This window comes from Benincasa hispida, chromosome 11, assembly GCF_027475165.1.
Source record: "Benincasa hispida cultivar pf3 chromosome 11, pf3_genome.v1.1, whole genome shotgun sequence".
NCBI classification, from domain to species: domain Eukaryota; kingdom Viridiplantae; phylum Streptophyta; class Magnoliopsida; order Cucurbitales; family Cucurbitaceae; genus Benincasa; species Benincasa hispida.
This window is the reverse complement of record NC_143488.1, coordinates 15,227,460-15,237,829: the sequence shown is the minus strand read 5'-3', so window position 1 is coordinate 15,237,829 and position 10,370 is coordinate 15,227,460. Positions and strand designations below refer to the sequence as shown.

The window sequence follows — 10,370 nt, the reverse complement described above, 5'->3', positions numbered from 1 at the left end:
ACACTTTGATAATAAAATTTTTAAACTTAGGAAAAAGAATACCTTTATGTCTTTAGGTTTTAGGTTTAGTTTATATTTGGTCCTTAGGTTTCAAAATGTTATATATTGAGTCCTTAAGTTTCGAGGTTCATTTCAACGAATTAAATTTCTCTGAAAATCTCATTAAACAATTACCAAATGTACACTTTGATAATAAAATTTTTAAACCTAGGAAAAAGAATACCTTTATGTCTTTAGGTTTTAGGTTTAGTTTATATTTGGTCCTTAGGTTTCAAAATGTTATACATTGAGTCCTCAAGTTTTGAGTTTGATTTCAATAATAATCACTAAGTTTCAAAATATTACAATTTTACCCTTGAGATTTAAGTTTTGTTTTGATTTGATCCATAGATTTTAATATTTATACTTTTAATCTCGATTTTTCACTAAATGCTCACTTTTCATCTTTAGTGTTAATATTTATTAATCAATGTTTTAAATATTACCTTGGTCCCTATTCTTTTGGTTTTTGTTCATTTTAGTTTTTGTACTTTTATAATGTTCATTTGGGTCCTTATATTTTCAACTTTGGTTCATTTTGGTCCCTGTACTTTCGAAATGTTCACTTTGGTTATTGTAATTTCTACTTTTGTTCATTTTGAATGTTGAATTTTCAAAAAGTAATCATTTTGATCCTTTAAAAGTGAAGTAAAAATGGAAATGAAGGGAACAAAATGGTCACTTTTCGAAAGTACGAGGACCAAAACGAACATTTTGAAAGTAAGGGACCAAAATGAGCAAAAATTGAAAGTATAGGGACTAAAATGAATATTTTGAAAATATAGGGACCAAAATGAATAAATATTTAAATAGTATTTAAACCTTAATTAATTTAAAAGAATTATAATTAATTAATTTTACTATTTTTCATTGTCCTTTTTTTTTTGAAAAAAAAAAAAAACCAAGTTACCACTTACCATTCAAAATTGTCAAAAAATACTAAAATTGACGGCCGGTCCGCCGCCCGTAGAGCCGATATTGAGCATTTGGATTTAGAGTCATGGGACCCGATTCGTAAGATTGTCTTAGAACAAACAACCTCACCCGCGACGATTTTTCTTTTCGTTCTGGCTTCCAAATTCTCAAACAGATCGTCAATCAATTAGCAAGGGCACTTCTGAGGTAAATCTCGCACTATTCCTCTTCGATTTTCTGAATTCAAGCCATATCAAGTTTCCCTTTTTCTTCATTCAATTCGATTCCAATCATGTTTATCGTGCTAGGGTTTTCTCTGGTTTGTGTGGCTGCCCTTTTCACATCTTAATGATATTAGGGATACTTCGTTCTTATATGCCGAATCTGAACTACCTTCTTCCATTTTATCCACAATGTTCATGTATCGCTATCTTGCCACTGTCGCGGTCAAAGCCCTTCTTCAGGTCCCATCAATTGTCTCAATTTTTAGGTAAAAACTCAATGACGCCTCATGATTGTCGCCAATCCACATCGTAATCCCCAAACCTCCGTTGAAACTCGCTCAAATGCATATGGACGGGCAGAATTGTGGCATTCTAAACGAATTTTCTAGTTTGGGGTTAGCATGACCGACCTAACCTCTAAGGCCCAATCAAGGCAATTCCTAGGCAGCGCATTACCATTCTCTTACACACCCTATTCGATCTCAACTTCCCAAGGGTTTGAGGGCAAATTGTATGGGTTGAAATTTCTTTAGAATACGCCCTCAGCCACTGAGATATGGCTCATCATTCTAGGGACTATCACTTGATGTTGATCTTGTTCTCCCCATACACCAATGATCTGCGAATCTCATAGATTATATTTTGCTACCTCACGTCACTGCGAACATTTTTGTTCATGCAGATTTGATGTCTTGAACTATTACACTCTACTGCACAGGTATTGAGTAGTCTCTATCGTGGAACTTGAAGGCCGTCACATGTTGGATGGTCTTATTGTGCATTTAATGTAAACTTACGTTGGGATTGGCAAAACATGAATGATGCCTTCTTGCATAGTGATTGTCTTTTCTTTTTAGAGAGAGTTTTAGAGATCTTTGATGCTTTGTGTTGTATCTGAGCTACAGAAGATCCACACCACCCACCCCCCACCACCACCACCACCACCACACGCTCACTCCCCCTTTTTAATTGATGTTGGAGTAATTTCTTGAACTGATGTAGGTACGGGTGTGAACTTTTGTTCCTAATATGTCCCATTATCACGGGGATGATACTGACTACATGGCTGATGAGTACGAAATGGAAGACATTGACGATGATATGGATGATGAGTATCATGATAGAGAAGTGGAAGGCTCAGATTCTGATGCTGATGAATACAACTCGGTTTGTGATATATTGATTAATTATTGAATTTAGATTTACTCATACCAATCTCTATGTGATCTTCAAATTTTTGCGTTCATGTGTTATATGCCTTTTATATACCGATGTTACATTGTCTAATTCGTACTAACTCTTAATGTTGGGCTTATTGATTATTTGAATTCTGAATGACATTAAATACAGAGTAGTAGAATAGTTGATACCACTGCAGCTCAAGCAAGAAGAGGAATAGATATTCAAGGGATTCCTTGGGAGCGACTTAGCATTACTAGAGAAAAGTACAGGAAAACTAGGCTTGAGCAGTACAAGAACTATGAAAATATCCCTAATTCAGGAGAAGGGTCAGAGAAGGTATACGATCCCTCCAACCTATGTCTCCCCCCCCTTCTTCTCAAGTTGTGAGCTATGTTTTCCATTGGTAATTCTAATGTTTTATTTATGGCTTTTCCAATTGACGTGAATAGGATTGCAAGGTTACTGATAAAGCATGTTCATACTATGAATTTTGCCGAAATTCAAGATCTGTGAAATCCACCATTCTTCATTTTCAGGTATGCTTGATCAAGTCTTTTGTGAAATCAACGTGATTCTTGTTAGTCTTTGTTGTTGTGTTCCTTTCAATATTTCAAGCTTGTCCTTTCTTTGTGTCATTTGGAAGACCTTTTAGTAACTTCTTTGACTTGCGGTTTTTCTTCGTATGTATGTATGTATATATGTATGTATGTATAAAAATCAAGCTTTCATTGAGAGAAATGATAGAAAGTACAAGGGCATACAAAGTGGAAAAGAAAAGGCTATAAAAGGAAAGGAGTCTTCAACTACGAGAAATGACTCCAATCCAAAAGAATACAACCAGGTTGATAGATAAGTAAAAAATACGATTGATAGACTATAAAAGCGCATCAAAACCATCTCCGATACCTCCTTCAGAAATTGCTCCACTCCTTTAAAAATTCTACTATTCCTTTCTAATCACTCTCTCCACAGAATAGCAAAACAACAACATGCCACAAGACTCTCTTATCCCAAAAAGAAGAATTTATCATGATCTCCTCTATCATGTTAGCATGGAGTCATTCATTGCATATGCCATGGCATAATCTTCTTCATTTGCATGCCATACCACATGGCCCATACTTTGTAATGTTTATTTGAATTTGATGCATGTGGCTAAATCAAACTTTTTGTTGTTTGTTAATAGTTGAGGAACTTAGTATGGGCGACATCAAAACATGATGCATACCTTTTATCACATTTTTCTGTAATTCATTGGTCATCATTATCATGCACCAAGTCTGAAGTACTCAATGTTTCAGGACATGTGGCACCTACAGAGGTTAGTGTATTGACTGCACAATCAGCTTTCCATATTATTACTATTCACTTGTGTTTCTGTAAAATTTAAACTTGTTTCTGTAAAGTTTAAACTAATGAGTCTGATGTGATACAGAAGCACCCTGGGAGCTTATTAGAGGGATTTACACAGACACAAGTCAGTACACTTGCAGTGAAAGATAAGCTCCTCGTTGCTGGGGGATTTCAGGGAGAGCTTATTTGCAAGGTAAGCTATTCATCTATTTTTATTTTTGACAAGGACAGCTTATTTTATTGCTTTCAATATCAGAAGATACAAAAAGAGGGGCGGGACATAAGGTATCTTCCTAGCCTTGTGAGGGGGATTGATGAGTAACATCCCCAATACGCGTTGATGAGAAAAGTTGGGCGTACAAAGAAGTTACCAAAAACCAAGCTCATCCTGAAGAATCTTGTTGTTCCTCTCTATCCAAATAATCCATAAAATGGTTTTAAAAGAAATATTCATAGCATTGTCGCTAAGTCATCTCAAAGCTTACACAAGAAGTTTTACTAGCACCTCGTATATTAAAAGGAATGAAGGTATCACATTTGCAGAAAGGACGTCACTGTGGACCCATTAGTATGGAGGAGCAAATGGAAGGCCTCTGGATGAAATCAATAGTGTTAGCCCTCCACTTGTCAGATAGGAGCTAACGTTCTTTTGAACTTTGTTAGACTGAAGCTAATGTTCTTTGGAACTCAATCTTCCACAATAAAGAGAGCAAAGAAGGCTTTGGATGGGGAGAACCACAAAAAAGAAATAGAAAGAAAATTGCATTGGGTCCTTCTTGCGTGCTGGAAAGGGAAAAAGTCTTGAGAGACATTAGAAAACTTGGTTTAGTCTAAAAAATAAAAAATAAGAATAAGAAGATAAAGTCTTGAGACATTAGAAAGCTGCATCTGACTGACGCATAGCTTACCGATGCTTATGATCCATTTTGATCTTGGTTTTGTGTAGTTAGCTTATCCTTTATCCAAGGCGATAAGGAAGTGCTGATAATAAAGAGTTTGGAGAAGAGACCTCAGAGTCTTCCCTATTGAAAGCAAGTGGTTCAAACCAAAATAGTGAGAAACAAAATCCTTGGAAGGGGGAGGACAGTGGTTTGTAGGAGAAAATTTCAAAGATTGGAAATAAAGGTGAAGGAAAAATAGATAGAGGAGGGAATCCTTTGGCTAACATTCCATTCTCCCAAAAATATTGTTAATAAGAAGCAACCAAGGCACCCCTATTGAAAATTTAACATATTGAGAAAGGTATCAGCAAATTGGGAGGGAAATATTATTGGAAGAGGTGGTGTCCTCTAGTAATATTTTGTTAGTTACAGTTTATAATCTTGTTAAAAAAAGAAGTTAGTTGCCGTTTATATTCTTTAGGGCCCGTTTGAATTGCATGCATTGTTTCATGGGTATAGATATTAAATATATGAGATTTGAATGTTCGGGTTTTAAATATATGAGATAATTAATGTCTGGAGGTTAAGTATGTGTGTTCAATTTACCGATTTTGTTTATAGAAACTAAAATTAAATATTACTTAATTAAATACAAAAGACCAATTATTGTAGTCATCAAATAAATTTAGCACTATTTAATCAATAAAAATAAAAATAAATGAATACTTTTACATTAAACCTTTATTAAACATAAAATAGTAATCGTAAAGATATTAGTTGAAATTTATTAAGTCTAATTAATATATTGATATTTAATAATTAATTAAAATTAATAATAATGAGTAATTGATATAAATTTATTTATTAATTAAACTATATTTTTACCGGTCATCTCCCAGGCATAAAAATCCCAAACTTTTGCAAGGTATTAATTAAAACCATGTCAGATGGGTTTTGAAGTTCTCTGGATAATATCTTGGATTTTAATAACTAAAATCCTGTGAAACAAACAAGGATATTAAATGTCTGTATAGGCCCTTAAGGACCTCTCTATTTCTTTGTAGCCTATATTTTCCAGCCAGGAGGAATTAGAAATTTTAGAATTTACCAGGGGAATTAGAATTTGGGTGGACGAGTTCAGAAATATGAGCAATTGACGAATTTTAAAGAAAGGTTATTCCCTCTAGCTTCATGTTAAGGCTGACAAATCTTATTAATTGTTAGCAGTCAAAGATATTATATAAAGATGGTTTTTCGTTGTGGGATTTAAGGGCTTGAAACAAAGCTTTGTTGGCAAAATGACTATGATGTTTTCCTTTGAGCCTAATACCTGTGGTATAAGATTATTGCGAACAAGTACGAGTTTCATCCCTCTAAGTGGGCATTGTTAAAGGAATACAAAATTCTGTGGAAAGTAGTTTTTAATGAGTTAGAGTTTCTCATAATCTTTTGATTGTATATAATTGAATTATAGAATCAGCAATAAGAATATGGTCTTCTTTTTTTTCATAAATCTGCAGATTTTGAAATTCATTTCGGACCATTGAACCTTCTCAAACGGTTGATTTTTAAGAACCAAAAAGATTCGTGCCAAAATAGCATATGCAAAGAAGAACAAAAGGCCTTAGACATGTAATGGATCTTGAAGGACCATTTCCCTATTTCCTTGAACAAATCCTCTTACATTAGGATTACTTGCTATCGGTTGATCAAGTTTGAAAGATTCGCTCTTTGAAACAAGAAGTTTTTGTCCTGGTGGGAAATATCAACCACTTGATGTGCATTTGCTGTATCCACTTTGGTTAATTCATATCTTTCTCTTTTCGTATTATTTTGTTTACTATATTTGCTATAAACAAATTTGCTACTATTGGATTATAAACATTATTTATGTCATAGATCTGACCCTTTCCCTTGGGAAAGAAATTTCTAATAACCTCTCCTCTTTTTGACCTGTGATGTGGGTGGCGTGAAGAAAATGTGCTTCTGAGAGGATAAGTGGGTGGGGACCAGACCTTTTGCACTATGTTTCATATCTTCTGTGAAAATTTGTTGTGTAACTGACGTCTAGATTCACTCTTGGAGTTCTTCCTTTCTTTCACCTAGCTTTTTTCCTCTGTTGTCTGGTAGGAAAATGACAGACGTCATAGCTCTCTTGTCTTGAATTGGTGAGTTTGAGTTTAGACTTGGAAGAACGGCCATTGTTGGAGCCCTAACCTTTTTGTGGGCTTCTCCTTCAGCCTTTCCTTCGATGTCTTTCCTTCTATGTTTACTGGATCCTTCACCCTTTAGGAAGTACATTTTTAATTCTCTTTGGAAGGTGAAAATACCCCCCCACCCCCACCCCCCACAAAAAAAAATAAAAAAAAAGGAAAAAGGAAAAAAGGTTAGGTTATTTGTCTAGCCCTTTCACAAATGATTTAATATTCATGATAGGGTTTTGAGAAAGATGCAATTGTTGGTTGGTTCATTTTGTTGCTTTCTTTGTCGAAGGGCAGAGGAAGACTAGGGTCATTTAATTTGGGACTACAACTTTGATAGTTTGTATGGAGTTACTTCTTGGAGGGTTTTGGTTTTTAGCTAGCTCATCACCGAGTCTTTTGTGAGATGATCAAGAAGTTCTTTCTCCCTCTCCTCTTTCTGGAGAAGAGGAGGTTCTTATGGCAAGCTTGGGTGTATACTTTGTTGTGGATGAGGAACAATAGAATTTTCAATGGAGTGGAAAGGAATGCTAATGATGTTTGATCTCTTGTTAGGTTCTATGTCTTGCCTTGGGCGTTGGTGATGATTTTTTTTTTATAATTATTTGTAAAATCTTATTTTGCTCGATTGAAGCCCATTCATATTGGGATGTTCCCTTTGGGTTCTTTTTTTTTTTTTTTTTTTTTTTTTTTTTTTTTTTTTTTTTCTTTAGATATTCTTGTATTATTTCATCTCCTCGTTAACAGTTGGCTTTTAATCTCAAATATATGTGTGTGTGAACACACACACGCATGCGTGCACACACACATATATGTATAGTTTTTCTTTGAGCTATTTAATTATAATTATTATTGTGGTTAATGTTTGTTTTTACCTTGCTTTATTGCAGCATCTAGACCGCCCAGGTGTCAGTTTTTGTTCCAGAACAACTTACGATGATAATGCTATAACTAATGCTGTTGAGATATATACTAGCGCTAGGTATATTTTCATGCTCACTTGGTGAAGCATGTATTTGTACATTTTTCCTTCTATGAACATTATTGAACGTATTCCAAAATTTTCAGTGGTGCAGTTCATTTCACTGCATCTAATAATGATTCTGGAGTCAGAGATTTCGATATGGAGAAATTTCAGCTTTCTAAGCACTTCTGTTTTCCTTGGCCAGTTAATGTGAGTCCTCTGAATTCTACTTCTCTGTTTTATAAACAAGTAATGGAATGGTGTTTTCCCGTTTTCAATTGGTCGGAGTTATCTTGAGTTTCTCAGGTAGTCATGTGTATGTGACATTTTATTTTCAATTATTAAAAGAACTTATGGCAATGTGGCGGAATTGTGGCAGAATCATAGTTCTTTCATTTTTTCAGTGGTGCTGAAAGTTATGAAAAGTTTAGGCTATTTTTGGTAATCATTTGGTTTTTGAAATTTGTGCTTGTTTTCTCACAATTTTGTTACTCATAATTTTCATACTTTTTATGTAAACATTTGAATTTTTAGACAATTTCCAAAATCAAAAGGCCGATCCAATGGGTTCTCAGACATGAAAATTGAATACTGGAGGGCTCAATTTCACCTGGCCGAGAGTTGCTTTGGGGCAGCCTCAAGGTTTTGCATGGTTCTCTTTCATGCTCTAATTCAGGGAACTGCCCTAAATCCCTTCTCTCCAAAAACAAAAAACAAGTCTTTGAAAACCTTTTTTTTTCATTTTCAAAACGTGGCTTTGATTTTGAGAGCATCCCTTAAATGTAGACAAAAAAACATAGAAAATAATAGATGAAAGTTGTGTCTATAAGCTTAATTTTCAAAAATTAAAAACCAAATGGTTACCAAACGTAACGTGTTGCAATGGTTGGTTGCTTGCATAGCCATCATGTTGTGCGTATAACGTTAAATGTGTGCTTATATTCAGTTTTTATGTAAGGAACTTGTTCAATGTCATGTTCCATGGTTGACCTTGGGTTTGTTGAAATGTTCATTTTAGCTTGTCTGTATCTGTGTAAATCTTTGTACATTATCATACATTTGAAGCTCATATCCACAGATCTAATGGGTCGTATTGTTGTTTTGTTGTATAAATATTTCAGCATGCTGCCTTGAATCCAGATGGTAAACTTCTTGTGATTGTTGGTGACAATCCTGAAGGTTTATTGGTCGACTCACAAACTGGAAAGGTACTCGTAATATCATCAGCAGGATCGTTGTTTTGGTAAACATCTGCTGACTTATTAAAGTACATGATCTTTGCAGACGGTTGCATCTCTATGTGGGCACTTGGATTTTTCATTTGCATCAGCATGGCATTCTGATGGCGTTACCTTCGCCACTGGGAACCAGGACAAAACTTGCAGGATTTGGGATGTAAGAAATTTATCAAAATCTGTTGCTGCTCTGAAAGGCAACCTCGGAGCCATTCGGTCCATCCGCTATTCCTCTGATGGTCGGTACATGGCAATGGCAGAACCAGCAGACTTTGTGCACGTGTTTGATGTGAAAAGTGGGTATGAAAAAGAACAAGAAATTGACTTTTTCGGAGAAATCTCTGGTGTATCCTTTAGTCCAGACACGGAATCGCTTTTCATTGGAGTATGGGATCGAACATATGGTAGCCTTCTCGAGTACCACAGACGCAGAAATTACAGTTACCTAGATTCGTTGTACTAAGTTTGGAATTATAAAAGAAACAAACTTGGGAATAAGATGGGTGGTGAAAATGAAAATTGTTTAATTAACATAGTAACATGTAGTGGATATGTTCTTGTAATTTGTAAGTGTATATTTAGTGTGTTGTGAAACAATAGCCTTATGTATTATGATTTGATGACACTTTGGTTTTCAAGTCACATTTTGAGTGTATGCTGAAGGGAGTGTAAAGAAAGGCTTGTGGGGGATGATAATGAATAGATGGCCAGGGTGTCACCTCTTTGCAAATCACTGTTCACAAATTTATGTTATTAGAAACATCAGACTTACAAATGTTGCACTTTTATATTTTTTCAGAGTCTGATATCTGAATGAGCTTCATGTTTCTTTACCAAACCAATTTCAAATGGCACAAAAGAAATTCATTTGTTAGAGGTTAATGGTCAATCTATACATTTTTGGATTGATTTGTTGATTTAAGAAAAGTTTGAAACTAACCAAAGGACTGAAAAGACCCCTCCATGTTAAAATTGATCATTATAGGCAGGATGTAAATTTATTCTGTAACCAGACAAATTTGTTTATTTTTAAGCCATTATGTTTTGGGTCATGAAGCTTGTGATTCTCTATTTGGTCCGTTAAGGGGGCATGTGAGCCACAGATTGGAATTAATATGTTGGATTAGTAAGTTTGTATTTGGGTGTAGAGTTGTAAGATTAAATTCTTTGTAAATGTTAAAAGTATACCAAAAAAAAGAAAATGAGAAAAAAATGGAGTTACTTAATAAATCGGCAAGTTCAATTGTATTTACTATTGAAGTTGGGTTGTTTCCAGCTTAATAAGGTGGTAGGCCAAATGATTCTAAGTCTTTATTTGCAAAGAAAATGACATTTTGCCTAAAATTTGTGGATTTTGACAAAATTATTCAACTCTT

At 34.7% G+C, this 10,370-nt stretch overlaps 1 protein-coding gene across 2 annotated transcripts; it reads left to right on the top strand.

The window, feature by feature from the left end:
* The first annotated feature begins 986 nt into the window (after nt 1-986).
* Nucleotides 987-9,724, top strand: LOC120091244 (Transducin/WD40 repeat-like superfamily protein). Of its 2 annotated transcripts, XM_039049186.2 has the most exons (11): nt 994-1,161; nt 1,861-1,896; nt 2,181-2,345; nt 2,529-2,696; nt 2,810-2,896; nt 3,547-3,681; nt 3,796-3,906; nt 7,686-7,777; nt 7,864-7,969; nt 8,881-8,967; nt 9,044-9,724. In XM_039049186.2, the coding sequence occupies exons 3-11, from the start codon at nt 2,208-2,210 to the stop codon at nt 9,455-9,457; spliced, it is 1,338 nt and encodes a 445-aa protein (XP_038905114.1). In that variant the 5' UTR covers nt 994-1,161; nt 1,861-1,896; nt 2,181-2,207; the 3' UTR covers nt 9,458-9,724. The 2 variants fall into 2 exon arrangements, with proteins under 2 accessions (XP_038905113.1, XP_038905114.1); XM_039049185.2 differs by lacking the exon at nt 1,861-1,896 and having other exon boundaries at nt 987-1,161.
* The last annotated feature ends 646 nt before the right edge of the window (nt 9,725-10,370 follow it).

Excerpts from the sequence above, each read along its gene's own strand:
- LOC120091244 (XM_039049185.2), top strand. The coding sequence starts at position 2,208 with ATGTCCCATTATCACGGGGATGATACTGACTACATGGCTGATGAGTAC. Across the intron at positions 2,897-3,546 it reads CCACCATTCTTCATTTTCAG|TTGAGGAACTTAGTATGGGC; the intron begins GTATGCTTGATC and ends GTTTGTTAATAG. Across the intron at positions 3,682-3,795 it reads GACATGTGGCACCTACAGAG|AAGCACCCTGGGAGCTTATT; the intron begins GTTAGTGTATTG and ends GATGTGATACAG.